The sequence below is a fragment of the Salvelinus alpinus genome, chromosome 16 (assembly GCF_045679555.1).
Source record: "Salvelinus alpinus chromosome 16, SLU_Salpinus.1, whole genome shotgun sequence".
Lineage (NCBI taxonomy): Eukaryota > Metazoa > Chordata > Actinopteri > Salmoniformes > Salmonidae > Salvelinus > Salvelinus alpinus.
In genome coordinates, this window is record NC_092101.1 from 11111668 (window position 1) to 11132664 (window position 20997).

Genomic DNA, 20997 nt, shown 5'->3' on the forward strand with positions numbered 1-20997 from the left:
ACGCGTAACTGGTTGAAATAAAATAAGAGTTTAGAGTTATACGGGTCGAAATACAGAAAATGCTATATTACTGCTCAATTCTTGTCCGATGACGAACCTTGCTTTCTAACAGTAAAATAGCTAGCTACATCCAAATAAGTAGTTATGTTTATTTGTACTAATAGCACAAACTCGCATCAAGTTTAAAGGAATGCAGAAGGGGCGTGGCATCAGAGGTATTTGGTGTTATAGTTGTGAGCGAGATGCGTCATGAGTGTGTTCTATTAATTAGTACATAAAAAACATTGTGCTTATTTGTACATAGTTAATGAGAGACTGGGTTGCAACCACACGACTGCGCGTGTTAGCGCCACCGGTGTTTAATTTTTGTTGGACGGAAGAGAAAAAAAATAGCTGGCTAGCTTGGTCGCCGCCGATTTGTTTCTAAATTGGTTTCCGCGTACAGGTCAGTTTTTCGGCCTATTATTAATCACAGGAGTAGCGGTAAAGCAGGTACGTTAATCCAATGACAATGTATTTAGTGACCTAGCTATCTTTCTCATCCGTGCACAATGTAACTAGCTAGTAAGTTAAGTAGGTAACGTTCACTAACTATGTATGTGCAATGCGGTCCAGACAAACCGGCCTAGTAGTGGCTAGCGAATGCTACTATGCCTTTATTTACTAACGTTAACTAAATAGCAAACTATCTATTTACTTCCTACCGTCTCGTATTGTCTGCGGTGTTTACCAATGCAAGACACATAGGTTATAAACATATGCCAAACTTGCATTGATAGTTGGTTAATAGTGTTAGCCAGAGGTGAATAATAGGGAAACGAATATTTTTTTGAAGTCAATGACTTAAGTAGACTAGGCAGTTCCCGCATGGTTGGTGTCTGTGAGAGCCACCCCTGGTCATTACGTAGACACACTTTTCAATGGTAAACTGCCTGAGTGAACAATTTATTTATCGACCATCATTGGTGTTAGTTAGCTACTGCGTATTGCCAAAGATAGTCAGCTAACGTTAACGTTACGTCTTAACGTTATCTGGCTGGCGAGTCCATTTCGTCGTCGCGTGGTCCAAAGCTGTCATGCCCACGAAGTGTGCTGCCAGTACTGGCTAACGTTAGCTAGTTAGTAAAATTAACGACGTTACCACATGCAATTTGAGCATATATCGCGCCAAATATAGCAATAAACCCATCTTTGATCGAGCTCATTGGCTCCCAAATATGCCTGCCCTGCCTGCAACGATCGTCATTTACTGCCGTTACGCCCGGTATGTACTTCAAAAAAAAGTCTACATAAAAATGTAGTTTTTTTTTTTTACCTCTTCCAGTCAAAAACAATACATACAAAAAAATAAAAATGAATAACAGATTTTTTGGGGAAGTACATACCGGGAGTAACGGCAGTAAATTACAATAGTTGCAGGCATATTTGGTGAGTAACGGAAATATTTTGACATAAGGCTTGTAGAGCTGGTGAAGGGTAGCTTGAATCACAGATTTTTGTAATTTAACCAAGATAGACCACAGCCTGTCGTTTCTAATGGGAACAAATGAGCCCGTTTTTTTCGTTGTAAATCCAATCTGGGGTGTGTTCATAAAGTCACTCTGGATATCTACTCCGATTGTAGAGCACTCATCTGAGTGTGCCAGAGCGCAGAATAACTGACGAATTAACAAACGCTCAACACCTGTTGAATATGTCGGTGTCAGTAAACGTCCACAGTTTAACCAGCTCTAATAGGGTGAGTAAAATGGTCAGTGAAGTGTTCTCTCATTTGTGTCTGGAAGTAGCTAGCAAGCTAGCCAACATTAGCTTGGGTACTTGACTGCCGTTGTGAGGTCAGAATGCTCGAATCAACCATACTCTTCAGCCAGAGCCTCCAGTGTGCGCTCTGAACGCTCCGAGAGTGAAACGCTCTGAATTTACGAATGGACAATCTGGCAACACTCTATTCAGAGTTTGCCAGATTGTTCATAAATTCAGAGCGTTAAGCTCACGGAGCGGTCAGAGTGCACACTGGAGGCTCTGGCTGAGGAGCAGTGTTGATCTGATCGTTCTGACCTCACAATGGCAGTCAAGTATCCAAGCTTACATTGGCTAGCTTGCTAGCTATTTCCAGACATAAAATGAGAGAACACTTAACTCATACCATTTTACTTGCTCTAGTAGAGCTGGTTAGGCTGTTTTCAGGTTATCCAGATCGTTGGTGACTAACTGCTGCTGGCAACAATTTAATATATATTTTTTTACTGACACTGGTCATATTCAGCTGGTGTTGCACATTTGTAGATCCATCAGTTTTTCTGCACTCTGGCACAGTCATGCATTGCATATTTATGTTAAGGAATGCCTACTCTGAAGTGTGCATTTGCAATAACTCATTTCGCCTTTGCCGTCCTAAACAACGCAATTTAAAAAAAAACTTAGTCCACTGTAAATAACAGATTATAGTTTTGGGAACATAAAACTGTATTAAGATACAGTTGAAGTCGGCTTTTTACATACACTTAGGTTGGAGTCATTAAAACTCGTTTTTTAACCACTCCACAAATTTCTTGTTAACAAATTATAGTTTTGGCAAGTCGGTTAGGACAAGTACTTCGTGTACGACTAGTATTTTTTCCAACAATTGTTTAGACAGATTACTTCACTTATAATTCACTGTATCACAATTCCAGTGGGTCCGAAGTTTACATACACTAAGTTGACTGTGCCTCTAAACAGCTTGGAAAATTCCAGAAAATGATATCATGGCTTCAGATATGCTAATTGACATAATTTGAGTCAATTGAAGGTGTACCTGTGGATGCATTTCAAGGCCTACCTTCAAACTCAGTGCCTCTTTGCTTGACATAATGGGAAAATCAAAAGAAATCAGCCAAGACCTCAGAAGAAGAAAAAAAATTAAGGCCTCCACAAGTCTGGTTCATCTTTAGGCGCAATTTCCAAACGTCGGAAGGTACCACGTTCATCTGTACAAACAATAGTACGCAAGTATAAACACCATGGGACCATGCATCCATCATACCGCTCAGGGGGTGCTTTGCTGCAGGAGGGACTGGTGCACTTCACAAAATAGATGGCATCATGAGGATTTAAAATTATGGAAATATATTGAAGCAACATCTCAAGACATTTACATTTAAGTCATTTAGCAGATGCTCTTATCCAGAGCGACTTACAAATTGGTGCATTCACCTTATGATATCCAGTGGAACAAGCACTTTACAATAGTGCATCCAACTCTTTTAAGGGTGGGGGGGGGTTAGAAGGATTACTTTATCCTATCCTAGGTATTCCTTAAAGAGGTGGGGTTTCAGGTGTCTCCGGAAGGTGGTGATTGACTCCGCTGACCTGGCGTCGTGATGGAGTTTGTTCCACCATTGGGGTGCCAGAGCAGCGAACAGTTTTGACTGGGCTGAGCGGGAACTGTACTTCCTCAGAGGTAGGGAGGCGAGCAGGCCAGAGGTGGATGAACGCAGTGCCCTTGTTTGGGTGTAGGGCCTGATCAGAGCCTGAAGGTACGGAGGTGCCGTTCCCCTCACAGCTCCGTAGGCAAGCACCATGGTCTTGTAGCGGATGCGAGCTTCAACTGGAAGCCAGTGGAGAGAGCGGAGGAGACATCAGTCAGGAAGTTAATTAAAGCTTGGTCGCAAATTGATCTTTCCAATGGACAATGACCCCAAGCATACTTCCAAAGTTGTGGCAAAATGGCTTAAGGACTACAAAGTCAAGGTATCGGAGTGGCCATCACAAAGCCCTGACCTCAATCCCATAGAAAATTTGTGGGCAGAACTGAATAAGCGTGTGCGAACAAGGAGGCCTACAAACCTGACTCCGTTACACCAGCTCTGTCAGGAGGGATGTGCCAAAATTCACCCAACTTATTGTGGGAAGGCTACCAGAAACGTTTGACCCAAGTTAAACAATTTAAAGGCAATGCTACCAAATACTAATTGAGTGTATGTAACTTCTGACCCACTGGGAATGTGATGAAATAAATAAATGCTAAAGTAAATCATTCTACTATTATTCTGACATTTCACATTGTTAAAATAAAGTGGTGATCCTAGCTGACCTAAGACGGAATTTTTGCTAGGATTAAATGTCAGGAATTGTGAAAAACTGAGTTTAAATGTATTTGGCTAAGGTGTATGTAAACTTCTGACTTCAACTGTAAATGTTTCATCGATGAGAGAATTTGGTGAATGTCGGCCAAAATTCCATCTTCTCCCGCTACCGACTAGTCGGCTTCCTCTCTACCATATTTGGTAGTGAGTGGAAACGCCAAGTGGATTCTTCACAGATATTTCAATAGATAGAACAATGAGACATTTATACATCGGTGCTTGAATGGTCGCTTTCGGGGCAGAAAGTAGATCTCGTCATATTCATCCTCTCCTTTGCCAAGATACTGGTTCAGCTAGGACCCCCTCCGCCTGACTTGTTTATGTTCATTTGTAGCAAACTGTTACTTTTTATTTCAGCATCTGCATTTGTGAATCATCTTCATGGCAGTCAGAAGGGGACACATCAGATACCTCAAAGTGAGTGGCTCTGTCAAATGTTTTTGAAAGTTATTTTGTAACTATCCCAGTGGGCAAAACCAGGTTGAAAAGACGTCTTATTCTGGTTGAAAAGGGACATTTTTTTCAAGTCTTTTTACTGACCAGAATATGATGCATTTTTCTGGCCAACCAAACAACCAGTTGGTCATAATTGTGACATTTATTCTGACCAAATGGTCAGAATTCTGGTCACTATGTAGCCTACTGGTCATAGTTAAGACCTCTTCATAAACTGGTAATGACCACCTGACTACAGCTTATTACCTACTGTAAAAAGTATTTTGGAGGATAAAGTTGGATATTGAAAACGTTGTTCATTATATTTCTATTTATTTTCCTAGTCACCAATTAAAGTTGGAATCTGAAACATATATTCTTACATTTAAAATAGATCACGCAATGGCAAAAACAAATCTAAAAATGTTTAACAATTGCACATCTGCATACAGTAATTGTTTAATAATTCACCCACAGGCATTACACGCATAGAAATACTGGGACAGAGTATATAAGCTCCCATTGTTTTATTTTATTAATGATTAAGAGTGGCGTGATGGGGTAGATTCTCATCAAGGACCTCTGAGCACAGAAGGTGAACTGGAGCGTGGTGGCCCTCTTGAAGAGTGGTGTGATGGGTCAGATCTGCAGTGAAGAGAATTGGCACATTACAACTTTATCAGTCTGAGATTTGAAACGGACATTCCTGAAGAAACTTTGTGGACTCAGCTGGCTAAAAGTTTGGCAGTTATAGCTTAGAGGGGCGGCAGGTAGCCTAGTGGTTACAGCGTTGGGCCAGTAATCGTATGTATGTGATATATATATATATCAGTCCAATTTAAGATGCACTCCTTCTCTCCAACCCTTACATCTTGTATGGTTTGACAGGAAGACGAAGTGATGGTGTGTTAACCCTTCTTTCTCCCTTAAATTGGCCTGACCTCAACCCCCTTGATGCCTAATCCAAAGCTCTCCACCCGTATCACCTATAGCAATCCTGTGACTGCCTCCCCTCTACCCAGCACATTCCAAATCCATCTGGCTCCTACAGATAACCATTAACTTCTGATGTAAAAACCAGTCTCTATCACTCCTCAGATACTATAGTATTACTTCTGATGTATCATGTCTCTAGTATAACAATGTTCCAAGTTTAACCCAGAATCTAACAGTCCCCCGTTTGGAACATTTAACTCCGTACTGTTCAACATTACATACACTTGGAAATTACTTAAATGGACAAACAATAATAATAATAATAATAATAAAACATGATTAACATTCCCAGTTATGCTTATGACCGCTGGTCTATATGCACACTCTTCATCACACAACAGAATGCCTTTCCAGCTGAAGTTGTTGGCTTCCTCCGCTTCAGCTGGAGCTGCTTTTAGTTTCTCCACTTTCTCCCTCTGGTTCCTAAGAGTGATGGCACAAAACTCGCAAAGCAACGAGAAACACAAAACATAACACTATTAACAATGTGGTAAGCTATGCGTAATTATATATGCATGAAACCCAAAGTCTGAGACATGACAATTCCAACTCTCTCTTCACCTGACTCTATGCCTCCAGAATACTTTTCTGCTGGATTCCACAAAAATGAAAGCCCTAAAAAGCCTCCTCATGCTTTCACCCAGTCTTCGCCTTTACGGCCCCAGGTTCCGAGAGGTGTTTGCAAGCCATGTTTTTTTCCCTTTGTTCCCCATCTCCTCCATTGCCACCTGATAGGCACGTCACCTGATAGGCAAGTGCGTATCCCTAATCTACGCTACATCCTCTTGAGGTAACTCAGCACTGTATATGCTTCAAAATGTTGTTGAGAGTACAATTACCCCCAACATCTATCCTTTCATATGATGCATTAACCAAAAAAGCAGCTAACCCAACTATGATGTTAAAGTAGCTCCCAGACCCAACCCATCTGCATGTCTACAGTGGAATCTAGTCTCTCTCGCTCCGCTTCCTCTGTCATGGTGTCTTCAAGCTCACCCATTATGCAGCTGGACCTCACTTCCCGTGAGTACTGTGCACCCACCGAGGAGAGACATGACTATCTTTACCGCTGCAGGTGCTGTAAGGAGTACTGTGTGTGGACCAGACCAACACTGTCCCAACACCCCGCCTGGTGTATCTTGATGTACACTCACTCTCCGGAATTCAGCCCCTGCCCGTGGTTATCTCCTGCTCCTCATGCTGCTTTCACCTGAGGATATACACACTGCGACGCATGGGTCATTTCCTGACAACATCGCCTCCCCCCTTATGGCAAGATCACTAGTTTGTGACATTTGAATAACAGCCCCCGTTTCCCATCGGCCTCCCACTTACCAGCTACCCAGCCATGTGACATGAGTCCTCATAAACTGATAACCCTACAATGCTACTAAAGTAACCCCTGCTACTACTAACATGGCCCATGATTATAGCCTCCTTCAATTACTGTCCCTACAGCGACTGCCGTGAGAATAACTACTATATGTAATCTGTCAAGTGTTCGCCGGCTGTTAGAAATTGGGGAAGATTAATGAGTTGGAAGAATATCCAACCTAACAAAACTCTGCGCCACAGGTTTCTTAAAAGTTTACCATGCTGTCTGAAATGCCACCACTATCTCTTCTACTTTCACCATGATCGGGGTTTATGTAATGTTCAATTTAACTTCATAATAGTCCCTATATTGTGCACGGTTAGCTGTCCTCCCTCTCCTACGAGCTATCTCCTGTAATAATATACATAGTCTCTGGGAATGATACCACATGTATCATGTCTCTAGTATAACAATGTTCCAAGTTTAACCCAGAATCTAACACACTTTAAATAAAGGTTAAATTAAAAATAAATGTCTTCACAAAAGAGCATCTTGCTCATATATACTGAACAAAATTGTCTCGGACCAGCCACCCGAATAGCTGATGAAACTGGGCGTTTGCACAACCAAAGAATTTCTGCACAAACTGTCAGAAAACGTCTCCGGGAAGCTCATCTGCGTGCTCGTCGTCCTCACCAGGATCTTGACCTGACTGCAGTTTGCAGTGGTAACTGATTTCAGTGGTTAATGCTCACCTTCGATGGCCACTGGCAAGCTGGAACAGTATGCTCTTTATGGATGGTTTCAACTGTACCGGGCAGATTGCAGACAACATGTATGGAATCGTGTGGGTGAGCGGTTTGCTCGATGGTGGGGTTATGGTATGGGCAGGCATAAGCTACTGAAAACGAACACGATTGCGTTTTATCGACAGCAATTTGAATGCACAGATAGCGTGACGAGATCCTGAGGCCCATTTTCTTGCCATTCATCCGCCGCCGTTTGCATAATGCCACAGCCCCATGTCGCAAGGATCTGCACATAATTCCCGGAAGCTGACACTGTCCCCCCCCCCATGACCTGCATACTCACCAGACATTTACCCATTGAGCATGTTTGGGATGCTTTGGATCGACGTGTACAACAGCGTGTTCCAGCAACCTCATACAGCCATTGAAGGGTAGTGGGACAACATTCCACAAGCCACAATCAACAGCCTGATCAACCATGTAAAATATGTCATGCTGCATGAGGCAGTCATGTGAAATCCATAGATTAGGGCCTAATTTATTTATTTGACTGATTTCCTTATGAACTCTAACGCAGTAAAATCTTTTAAATTGTTGGTTTTAATATGTTTGTTCAGTGTGGATAACTGGTCAGATTTGAACCAAATATCAACTAAATTAAGATTTCTTGAAAAACACTAATCTGGTTGTGATCTGGTTATAAGACGTCCCGACCAGATTTCAACCAGTAAAATACGTCTTTATCATGTTGTATGCCCACTGGGATGCATTGTGCTGTTGCGCAGAAGTTTTGGCCTGCATTGTATTATGACTGTTGTGAAATGAACTAGGAAAAGGAGTGGAATGGTGTCAAGTGCTCAGTTGTCTGCGTCAAAGGATTGTAAATTAACCAGTGTTTCTCTTGCAGGTGTGTGAGGTACAGAGTTGTCAGGGTGACAACAGAGAGTCACAACGGCATGGAAGTAAGGGTTCAATTAACATAAAGGTAAGTCCCCAGATGATTCAACTTTGGCTGTATTTTGAGAAAGCATTCTGTTTTGCATGTCTTATTCTTTTGGAACATGGGCACAATTCTCTATGATCGGAACTAGTTTACTGTTTATCACCCTTGATGAAGTTGTCTTCAGAATGGCTCACTTATTCTCATCCCATTCTCGTGAAATTATAGCAAGTAGTTTATGATAACGATTACGACGAACACATGGCAGATGAGCCTAAAGATGCCAAAACCAACCTTATCGTCAATTACCTGCCCCAAAACATGAGCCAGGACGAGTTGCGGAGTCTCTTCAGCAGCATCGGCGAGGTGGAGTCTGCCAAACTCATCCGCGATAAAGTGGCAGGTAATCCCTATCACAAAAACCAGAGTGAGTCCAAACCCTTTTCTTTTGACCTCAGTTCATTTACTTTAATCACTCTCCAGAAGGTGGTACAATGGCCCTGGCCTTCTGTGTCTGTGCACATGTAGTCCACTACAAAAGTCTGATGTTGAATGTGACATCAAATATTTTTGTTTGACTTTACCAATATTTTCTTTCTTGATTACTAGTCTGTATATTCAATGCATTATTTGTTGGTTACTGTAATTGTATTTTACTTTGTATGCCACTCCTGTGTTTCCTAAAATTATTTTACTAAATGTATTTTGATACTAAGTTTTTTTTAAATTGCAGACTACCTGATTTGGTGTTGGGATCAGGGATAGTATTTTTTTTTTTTTTTCAACTCCTGTTTTTCTGTGCTATATTTACACCTTGTTACATCTGTTCTTTAAACTTTCGTTACTTGACTATCTCTTTTAATGGTGGTCTTTGGGGAGTTTTGTTTATGGTCTTTGCTGTTGTTTTCTTGTTTCATTGGGCATTATGGCTGCTCTATGTTATTAGATTTGGTGATAACTCCATATTGTAAAACCAAGCATTAAATACCTTTTCTTTGGTGACTAGTTATAATGGGTTTCTATTTAGTTTCAAATTGAAAATTGTAACGTGTGAATATTTATTGGAAAGAGGGCGTTCAAGTTTTTTTGAAATTAAGTGTTCGATATCAAGGGTCGCATTAGCTTTTTGTAAATCTGCATTTTCACAGCGTAGACCATTTAAAATTAAAATAAATAATTTAAAAAACATTTCACCTGCATTATATATTGTAAGTCAAGTGTTTTACTTGAAGTTAGTCTTGCATTTGAACCTACTACTGAAGAAAAACTACACCGGAGGAAAGTACTGGAGAAAAGTACGCTACACATCAGTGAGTCTGGTGATCCAATGATGAGCAAAGATACTTTATCTGAGTGGAGGTGAGAAATTAAGCTTTGCGTATCGGCCTCAAGGCCCCAAAAGCTCTGACGAAGGCCTTGAGGCCGTTACATAAAGCTTAATAAAGAGCAGTGATACTAGCAAGAGCAGTCTGCGGGTTTCTTCATTTTTCTTATTCAATTTACAATGCACTTGCAACAAAGATGTCTCAGATGTGCGAGTGCCTTTTGAATCTGAGCGAAGTGCAACTGACGCACCAAATTAGTCCTTTTACATTTGTAATGATTTTGCGCGTTCCCTGACTGAAGCCGAGCAGAATTTACCATTTTTGATCTGCGTTTACTAAATGCAGCAAGATATTTTTTCTGTTTGACCTTTTTCAGAATCCTGCATTAACGTGACCCCTAAATAATTTTGATAGAATACTAACGTTTGAATCTATTGTTATTATATAAGGCTGTTCTCCCTTCTATTTGAAAAATGTTTTTTCATTTACACTATTTCAATGTGGGTCTTTTTTTCTTGGGCCATATTTCGCAGAAAATGTTTTCCTTTGCAAATGTTTTTGCCAAAATGCATGCATTGTGCTGATATCTCCTGTGGGAGACTGGTATCCAATCTGTAAATATGGACAAACTTTTGTTATTTTATTTTGTTGTTTTTCCCCCCTTTTTTTTCTCCAGGCCACAGTTTAGGGTACGGATTTGTTAACTATGTTAACGCTAGTGATGCAGAAAGGGCTATCAATACCCTCAATGGGCTGAGACTACAGTCTAAAACTATCAAGGTAACGTGCAATCAGGTGTTTTCATGTTTCAACTGATGGATGTGATATGTTTCTCAAGTAGTCCCTGGGCAGTTGAGGGGGAGCCCTCCTGCAAAGTGTCTATTTGCAAAAGCATATAAAGGTATTTGGGTAACATGTCTACTTAAACAATCATGTCATATTTAAATGTTTTTGTTCTATAATTTATCGGTTTTGGAAAGTTTGATTTGAAGCAGTTTGCCTGTGTGGGTAACCTGACATGGTTTTATTTTCGGCACATATTTATAATGAAGCTTATTCATTTTGTTCAGACTACTTTAGTTTTTAATTTAACACTACTGGTTATTGCAGAGTTAGTTTTGCTTGAGTGTGACGTTGTGCCGACTCAAAGCCCTGCATTTCACAATTACATTTATTTTAATTTTCCTTTTATAGCTTTTAACTTTTCAAAATGGACCTATTTTTAGAAATTATATTTACTTAATTTAGTAGCTGCTCACCACTGACAGAATTTCGTGGATTTTAATATTTATTTTGTTCTTTTGTTTTGCTTTTAAAGTTTACGAGACATTTTGGGAGTTTTTGATTTTGAATCTGATAAAAAAAAACATGTTTGTAATTGTCAAATTAATTCCAAAGCATTCTTTTTTTTAATACATATTTTTCCTTTAAATTGCACAATGGAAACTGACCTGTCGTCTCATCAGGTGTCCTTCGCCAGGCCGAGCTCTGACGGTATTAAGGATGCCAATCTTTACATTAGTGGGCTGCCCAAGACCATGACCCAGAAAGACGTGGAGGATATGTTCACACGCTATGGCCAGATCATCAACTCACGTGTCTTGGTCGATCAGGCCTCAGGTAGGCAGGCACTGCACAAATATTTCTCATTCAGGCTGACTCAATTAAATGAGCACAAGTGATGCCACTCAAGTGGACTTTCCACTCTCCAAATCCTAACTATTAGGGCAAAACAATTTTTGGGCATCTGTAGCCTATTCCATTAATGGCTTCTCCATTTCCTCCCCTTGCTTCTCAGGCCTGTCCAGGGGTGTGGCCTTTATCCGCTTTGACAAACGGGCTGAGGCGGAGGATGCCATTAAAGACCTGAATGGGCAGAAACCCCCTGGGGCCTCAGAGCCCATCACAGTGAAGTTTGCTGCCAACCCCAACCAGGCCAAGAACTCCCAGGTCATCAACCAACTCAACCACAACCAGGGTCGGCGCTTTGGGGGCCCAGTACACCACCAGGCCCAGAGATTCAGGTGAGTGGCCGACTGCGCTACACAATGCATATCAGTGCCCGGTTGTTAGCAAGGGTATTTTTGTGATCTCGGGGAGTTGAGACTAGAACCCCAGACAACCTAGACCCCTGAATTGTTCGTGATTTATATTCTGTATTTCCTTTGTCATCAGGCCTGCACCTTGTTTGTGGGTTATTTTAAACCGGCATCTATGGAGTAGTATTTGAAGAACCGTTGTTCTGTTCCCCTGGCAGGTTCTCTCCGATGAGTGTAGACCACATGAGCAGCATGTCTACGGTCAGCGCTGAAGGGAACTCCACGGCCGGCTGGTGTATCTTCATTTACAACCTGGGCCAGGACGCTGACGAGGGCATCCTGTGGCAGATGTTCGGGCCCTTCGGAGCCGTCACCAACGTCAAGGTCATCCGCGACTTCAACACCAATAAGTGCAAAGGCTTCGGCTTCGTCACCATGACCAACTACGAGGAGGCGGCCATGGCCATCGCCAGCCTCAACGGTTACCGGCTTGGAGACAAGATACTGCAGGTTTCCTTCAAAACCAGCAAGGGGGGTCACAAGTAAACCAAAAAGGGTGAAGGGGTACTTGTTTTCCATACTTACAATAATAGAGGAGTGGGGGGGGGGAACTAAATGAGATTGGAAAGGCTACACATTTGTTCTTGCAAGGGGATATCTCCTTGGTTCTTGTAATATAATTTCTAGGCTAACTATCACTTAAATCTTTCTTAGCTAGTAGAAAAGTAGTGTCTTCTTGCTGTGACATAAAAATAACCTACGCCATTGTTTTTTGTTGTTGCTGGGCACGGGGAGGGGTTCTGAAGTTTGCAGAAAGGTTGTTGTCCAATTCTTGTGGCTTTTGTGTGTCTGTGTGCCACATACATGGTTGACGGTGACAATACAAAATCCTGCCATGTCTAATGGTTTGATTCCTACCTGCTTGTAATTTCTCCATATTTTACGTAGCCATTTTATCATGATCAGTAGTTCTGATCCGTGCTAGGCCTTTCTACACGTGCTAGGCCTTTCTACGCTAAGTCTTTCTACACTTATATTCTGTCATTTTTAACAAACGTCCTTTGCTAAATCGACACATCAGAGTATTAGATCAAGCCTGCCCTTCTCGATGTGGAAGTGGGCATGTGATGGCAGTGCATTTTATTTTTATTTTGATATTTTTTTTGAAATCGAAAAGGTTTGAGAAAAGATTGCTATTTAATGAGCGACCAAAGAGGGACGACTGGGAGGAAAAAAAAGTGTGTATATATTTCTTTTTTTCCCCCATCATGCCCTGTGACATCTTTTAATATCTGAAATGTAAAAGAAACCTCAAAGGTTTAAATGATTCAGTTGATTAGAAGATACTCTTCTGTCAACTGTAATTTTGATACAGTGCTTTGTTTCTTTCTGATATAATTGAGTATGCAAGCTGTACTTAGTCCTATGTTTTTATTTTATTGAAACTGCCTTTCATTGTCAACTTGTTTCCCGTGATCTTTTTTTAGTCTTTCCAGTAACATTTTTGTAGTGGAAATATTTGTTTGTTCCTGTTTTTTTTTAAAGTTACACTTTGCTTTTAATTTGGTTCATTGAATTTGAAAGTTACATAAACATGACTAAATACCATTCCAACTTGGCTTCAGTATGTGTCCATAATTTACCTCTTAATTTGAATTGGAAAGACCTGTCTGGGCATACCCTGCTTGGTTCAGTTAATTTGAACCTAATCAAGGTACCGCAGGAGGTTGTTTATGGGGTTTCTTGTATGCTATTATTTCCTCACGAGGCCAAATGATGGGGTCCTGGAAGGGGAGTTCACAGTTTCCCAGTTAGATGTGCGTTATGGCCACTTCTGCGATTTGTGTGTACACAGTCAGCAACAACAAAAAAATCCCCCTTTTTATTTTTTTTATATATATATTTTTTTTCTTTATTTGACTCTGTCCAGAAAAAATGTATGTTTTGGTCTTTCGCCGAGGAATGAAACCTTTTTGGTAACAGCTGATAACATCCCCATTCTCAAATAATAAAACACTTCTCCATGTGAGAAGTTAAAGCTATTTGTTTTATTCTGGTTCTAGTTGCCTGCATTTTACCCTGAAACCAACCCTCATGGGCTTGACTGGCTGCGACAGACTAAGACAGCCCAGGCTTTGTGTGGGTGTTCAGCTTCTGGAAGGATCTGAGATGTACTGCACTGACCAGATGGACAAAACCTCTAAATGACACAGCAAACACAGCTATTTTTGGTGGCATCTTCTGATAAGGGTTGGGCAGTTTTTTATTTTTTATGGAAACCTTATCCGGTATCGATGGCCACAAAACAAAACACTCCTGTGTTGAATGCTCCAATGAGTAATAAGTAATATGATGTAGCTGATTAAAAATCCATACTGTACCCTGATGAATTTTGATACATCAAAGGGTCTAGCTAGCTTTCATTTCTATAGTAGATCTGAAAAGCTCAATACCCAAGATTAGTTCACACAGTGCTGTTTGGCCATAAGGTGGTGTAATTACAGTGAGAACCAGAACCTGCCGAAAACCCAAGACGGTTGAGTTGTGGAAAAACCTTTGACACTAAGCAATCCTATATCAAGGGCTCACACACGTCTATTAAAACATTGATAATCCATATTTTTACTTATTCTATTGACCAAATTCCCATCAGATCCAACAAAATTGGCTGCATAGTGCCTCTGCCAAATTAGTCTACATTTTTAAGATGATAAAGTGCAAATGTTTATTTTCTACATCTCGACATTGTTTGCCAACTGTAATAAACTGCCTGGCGTGGAATTGTTAAATTCCTTATTACAAGTCTGTTTTAAAAGAAAATGGGCATAAAAATAGATTCCAGGAGATTTTGTCAATTTGACCCAGATAGAGGCTGGGAGCATCAAAGTCCATTTTACAGCTTTATCTACAGTAAGGCTTGTATGTGATTATAGCACAGGATGCCTTTTGCGTAGTAGGTCACAAAGTGCCAGCCTGCTAGACTTACAAATGGCTTGTGTATTCAACATCTCAGTGTGTGTTGTTGGAGGAACAGAGGGCTTGAATTGAGGGCTGCCGTTAAATTGCCTTCCTCCCTCCCGCCTATAAACGGCTGTACACATGACCTGAAAATTTGTCATCCAGTGTGACCTAATTTAGCTACCAGGCAGTGGCATGCACCTCTCCTGCTCTTTTTAACCCTGACCAGACCAAAATTTGGTGATTATACTGATCCAATTTAAAGAAAAGTCTATTTTAGACTATTTTAATGCACTGTTTGAGTCTATTTTAGACTATTTACACTTGGAGTTTTCAATATTTGTAGTCCACTAGATGGCAGTATGCACCATATTTCTGGGTTTTGTTTCTCCTCCTGCCAGCCTTATTTTTGCTGTGTACCATATATGGAAATGCAGAATTTTTTTCTGCCCCTTGGCAATATGTGTAAAATTGCAAGAAATTAGCTTTAAAACAGCAGCATTTTCTCTCAGCCTCATTGCAAAATGTGTGTGATGGCATGAGATTCGTTATAAAACTGCACTTTTCTCTGCACCATGGCAAAATGTGTAGAATTGTAGGAAGTTAGCTGTCCCCCCCCCCCCAAAAAAAAATAATTGTTGTTTGGGGGGGGGGGCTTGCTCAGACCCAGCAAAACTGTGGTATGCCACTGCATGCAGACTCCTAGTTTTGACCTACTAGCTGGATAGTAAGCTGAGCTCCCTGGAAGTTGTTTTCACTCAGAGGACATTCTTTCCACTCAAACCAGGTCAGTTATTCCCACCCCTCTCTTCTTCGCTCTCTATCACCTTCAACAGAGCCAACAGGCAGCCAGGGGCATCTAGCAGTGGCCTACTACTCTGTGTATGCAAGTAGTCTGAAATATACATTGGATTTGATGATCATAAATTGAAGTGTTTTTTTTGTCAATTTTGACCCGTTGTTTAAATACACAAATTAGAAACTGTATGACATTTTATAAAAAATATAACATAGAAGGCCCCTACTGAACACACTTGTCACACCAGTGGTTTTCTATCATACTCAATCTCTCGTGACAATGCATTTATGGTTTCTTCTTTCTAAACAGGAATGGGACCAGTTGTTGTTATGCCTGTCCATGCTCCAAATTGCCACTTTCCCTCCACAATGAAGCATGGCGCTCTTGTTTATTTTGCAAGATATCAGATGTTGCCGCTAATCCTGTTTCCTTTTTCTGCCGCTGTTTTGTTGTTTTAGAGAAACGTTACTCTCCCTTAAAGGACAAGCTCTCATCTCTTTATGTGGTTGGACTGGAGAGGCAGGGTTTCTTCAACTATGAATGGGTCGGGACCCAAAGTGGGCCCTGGGCATTTGAGAGGACAAATCAAATTGAAGTGTATTTGTCGCATACACAAGAGTAGAAGATGTTAAAGTCGGTGTAGTAAAATGCAAATAATTCTAGCTGCAGCAGTGCAGTAAGTGTCTAACAGTACAATACGAATGCACAAATACCCCCCCCCCATCAGAACGAGCAATGTCAGAGTCCGGAATATATAAATATGGTTGTATAGACAGTATGGACAATATTTTAGTAGGAAAAGGTATGTACAGCAGTAGTTATATAGGATGAGCTATGTCGAGAATACAGTAAATACATATAAAGTGAGTAATCGATTAGCTTAATTTCGGAGATCAAATTCAATTTCAACAAAATAATGTTGCAGGAATGCTTATCTTATCTGTCTAACTACAGAAACGATTTCAGAACAAATTGTTAAAGTGACCAGTGGTCAATGCCTCTATATACATAGGGCAGCAGTTTCTAAGAGTAGAGTGATGTTTGATAGCCGGCTAGTGACAGTGTCTAAGATGCAGGGCAGGATACCGGGCAGAGGCTGGCTGGAAATGATTTCAACAGTCTCATGGCCTGGAGATAGAAGCTGTTTTTCAGTTCGTCTTTCCCGGCTTTGATGCACCTGTACTGTCTTAGTCTGCTAGATGGTAGCAGGGGTGAAATGGCCGTGGCTCGGTTGGCTGACGTCCTTGATGGTCTTCTTCGCCTACCTGTGACACCTAGTGCTGTAGATGTCCTGGAGATGCGCCCCTGGTGATGCATTGGGCTGACCGCACCACTCTCTGTTGACGAAGGTGCATCTGTAGAAGTTTGTGAGACTTCCTTCAGCCTCCTGAGGTTGAAGAGGCGTTTTTGCATCTTCACCACAGTGTCGATGCGGAGGGACCATTTCAGGTCTTCAGTGATGTGCACGCAGAGGAACTTGAAGCTTTTGTGTAGGTCGCGAGTTATGAGAATACATCTACAGTACCTTCAGAAAGTATTCACACCTTTTGACTTTTTCCACATTTTGTTGTGTTACAAAGTGGGATTAAAATTGATTTAATTGTCATTTTTGTCAACGATCTATATAAAATACTCTGAAATGTGGAAGAAAAATTCCAACATTTGTAAAAAAAGATATATATATATATATATAGATATATCTTGACTAGATTAGTATAACCCCCTGAGTCAATACCAATCATGTACAGTTGAAGTCGGAAGTTTACATACACTTAGGTTGGAGTCATTAAAACTAGTTTTTCAACCACTCCACAAATTTCTTGTTAACAAACTATAGTTTTGGCAAGTTGGTTAGGACATCTACTTTGTGCATGACACAAGTAATTTTTCAAACAATTGTTTACAGACAGATTATTTCACTTATAATTCACTGTATCACAATTCCAGTGGGTCAGAAGTTTACATACACTAAGTTGACTGTGCCTTTAAACAACTTGTAAAATTCATAAAAATGATGTCATGGCTTTAGAAGCTTCTGATGGCTAATTGACATCATTTGAGTCAATTGGAGGTGTACCTGTGGTTGTTTTTCAAGGCCTACCTTCAAACTCGGTGCCTCTTTGCTTGACATCATGGGAAAATCAAAAGAAATCAACCAAGACCTCAGAAGAAGAAAAAATTATAGACCTCCACAAGTCTGGTTCGTCCTTGGGAGCAATTTCAAAACGCCTGAAGGTACCACTGTTACGAGAATTATGTTCTCAAGGATCATAAACTGAACTTCAATTAACTACTCAGTCTGCACCCCAGAATTTGTAAGAAACTGGTTGAAATGAAAACAGACAGAGGTCCAGCTACGATAGTCAGAAAGTTTATATACGAGAGCGCTAGTTAGTTGTACAAAACCATTTTATACTGGCTTCTTACGCACATACTTTCACACACAAACAGACTCCTTACGCACATACTTACACACACAAACATTAGGTATCCTACGCACACACTGTCCCACTACCCAGCTGACAAAGATTAGGGGAGTACGTGAGAATCACTCCCCGTCCTCCCTCAAGATAGGGAGACCCTGGGAAGTACTCTCAGTGGCCCCCAGCCAAGGTCGGCACCGAATCTTGCTCAGACAGTCTGTGTTTAAGACACTTTAGAAACATACTGTACATATATATTGTTTTACCCTAATTCTGACTAAAACTACACACATAATTTATTATAATTTTACTGACTAAGACTACACACATCATTAATAATAATTTGATGATTCTAATGTATTTCATTGATGATTCTAATCAATTACATACAATTATATAGTTTCGGGGTGGAATATTCTAATCATTCATTTGAACATATAAATTCAATAGCACGCAAGTATAAACATCATGGGACCATGCAGCCGTCATACCGCTCAGGAAGGAGACGCGTTCTATCTCCTAGAGATGAACGTACTTTGGTGCAAAAAGTGCAAATCAATCTCAGAACAACAGCAAAGGACCTTGTGAAGATGCAGGAGGAAACAGGTACAAAAGTATCTATATCCACAGTTATACGAGTCCTATATCAACATAACCTGAAAGGCCGCTCAGCAAGGAAGAAGCAACTGCTCAAAAACCATCATAAAACAGCCAGACTACGGTTTGCAACTGCACATGGGGACAAAGATTGTACTTTTTGGAGAAATTTCCTCTGCTCTGATGAAACAAAAATAGAACTGTTTGGCCATAATGACCATCGTTATGTTTGGAGGAAAAAGGGGGAGGCTTGCAAGCCGAAGAACACCATCCCAAACGTGAAGCACGGGGGTGGCAGCATCATGTTCTGGGGGTGCTTTGCTGCAGGAGGGACTGGTGCACTTCATAAAATAGATGGCATCATGAGGTGGTAAAATGATGTGGATATATTGAAGCAACATCTCAAGACATCAATCAGTTATTAGTTAAAACTTGGTCGCAAATGGGTTTTCCAATGGACAATGACCCCAAGCATACTTCCAAAGTTGTGGCAAAATGGCTTAAGGACAACAAAGTCAAGGTATTGGAGTGGCCATCACAAAGCCCTGACCTCAATCCTATAGAAAATGTGGGCAGAACTGAAAAAGTATGTGCGAACAAGGAGGCCTACTCAGTTACACCAGCTCTGTATAGGGGAATGGGCCAAAATTCACCGAAACCTTCCCTTATTGTGGGAAGGTTTTGGAAGGCTACCCGAAACATTTGACCCAAGTTCAACAATTTAAAGACTATGCTACCAAATACTAATTGAGTAAATGTAAACTTCTGACCCATTGGAAATTCTGACATTTCACATTATTAAAATAAAGTGGGGATCCTAACTGACCTAAGACAGGGAATTTTTACTAGGATTAAATGTCAGGAATTGTGAAAAACCGAGTTTAAATGTATTTGGCTAAGGTGTATGTAAACTTCAGACTTAAACGGTATATAAAACCTGGATTGTTGATGCTATGTATTAGCCAGTGAGAGGCTTTGAAGCCACCGGTCGGCCATAATGGCACACCCCAGTAGGAGCAGTCCTCCATTGGAATGAATGGAATTCTACAGTAATTCAATTACATGTTTCAAAGACAAAATGACATGCATTTTTTTTAAACGTTGCAATCTCTAAAAGGAAAATGTTTTTCTATATTTGTTCATCTTTTTTTTTTTTTGCTCATATAATATATGTTAAAAGTATGCATTAAGGTGTCTAATAGAATAAATCTTTCAAACACGAATGTAGACATGAATGTATGCATTTCTATTTCTACAATCGTGAGGGAGGGCCAAGATGGAGGCATGGTGGCTTCAATACAGCGCCCCCTATTATGCACCTAGTGTATATATAAATTATTAGTCAATACATGTTATAATCACATTTGGCAGTGATCACAGCTGCCTAAGAGCTTTCCACACCTGGATTGGGCAATATATGCCCATTATTCTTTAAAAAATTCTTCAAGCTCTGTCAAATTGGTTGTTGATCATTGCTAGACAACCATTTTCAGGTCTTGCCATAGATTTTCAAGTAGATTTAAGTCAAAATGTAACTCGGACACTGTCTTCTTGGTAAGCAACTCCAGTGTAGATGTGGCCTTGTGTTAAAGGTTGTCTGCTGAAAGGTGATTCCTCTCCCAGCGTCTGGTAGAAAGCAGACTAAACCCGGTTTTCCTCCAGGATTTTGCCTGTGCTTAGCTCCGTTCCGTTTCTTTTTTTATCCTGAAAAACTCCCCAGTCCTTAACGATTACAAGCATACCCATAACATGATGCAGCCACCACTATGCTTGAAAATATGGAGAGTGGTATTCAGTAATGTGTTGTGTTGGATTTGCCCCAAACAACACACTTTGTATTCAGGACAAAAAGTGAATTGCTTTGCCACATTTTTTTAAGTATTACTTTAGTGGTTTGTTGCAAACAGGATGCATGTTTTCTGTACAGCCTTCCTTCTTTTCACTCTGTCAATTCGGTTAGTATTGTAGAGTAACTACAATGTTGTTGATCGATCATCCGTTTTCTCCTATCACAGCCATTAAACTCTGTAACTGTTTAAATGTCACCATTGGCCTCATGGTGAAATTTCTGCTCGGTTTCCTTCCTCTCCAGCATCTGAGTTAGGAAGGACACCTGTGTCTTTGTAATGACTGGGTGTATTGATATACCATCCGTAGTGTATTTAATAACTTCACCATGCTCAAAGGGATATTCAATTGTGTGTGACCAGATACAATGCTATTTTACAGTAAATAAATTGACAACAGATTTTCAGCACGCTTATAGGGAAGGATATTCAACAAGCACATCACTT

At 40.6% G+C, this 20997-nt stretch overlaps 1 protein-coding gene across 6 annotated transcripts; it reads left to right on the forward strand.

The window, feature by feature from the left end:
• The first annotated feature begins 76 nt into the window (after positions 1 to 76).
• Positions 77 to 13540, forward strand: LOC139540781 (ELAV-like protein 1-B). Of its 6 annotated transcripts, none has more exons than XM_071344745.1 (8): positions 77 to 215; positions 4485 to 4544; positions 8530 to 8607; positions 8791 to 8989; positions 10564 to 10667; positions 11354 to 11507; positions 11686 to 11911; positions 12145 to 13540. In XM_071344745.1, exons 2-8 carry the CDS (start codon positions 4509 to 4511, stop codon positions 12470 to 12472), a joined length of 1125 nt encoding a protein of 374 aa, XP_071200846.1. In that variant the 5' UTR covers positions 77 to 215; positions 4485 to 4508; the 3' UTR covers positions 12473 to 13540. The 6 variants fall into 6 exon arrangements, with proteins under 6 accessions (XP_071200846.1, XP_071200844.1, XP_071200847.1 ...); XM_071344743.1 differs by having other exon boundaries at positions 205 to 492; XM_071344746.1 differs by lacking the exon at positions 77 to 215 and adding an exon at positions 254 to 492 and having other exon boundaries at positions 8791 to 8965.
• Positions 13541 to 20997: the final 7457 nt, after the last annotated feature.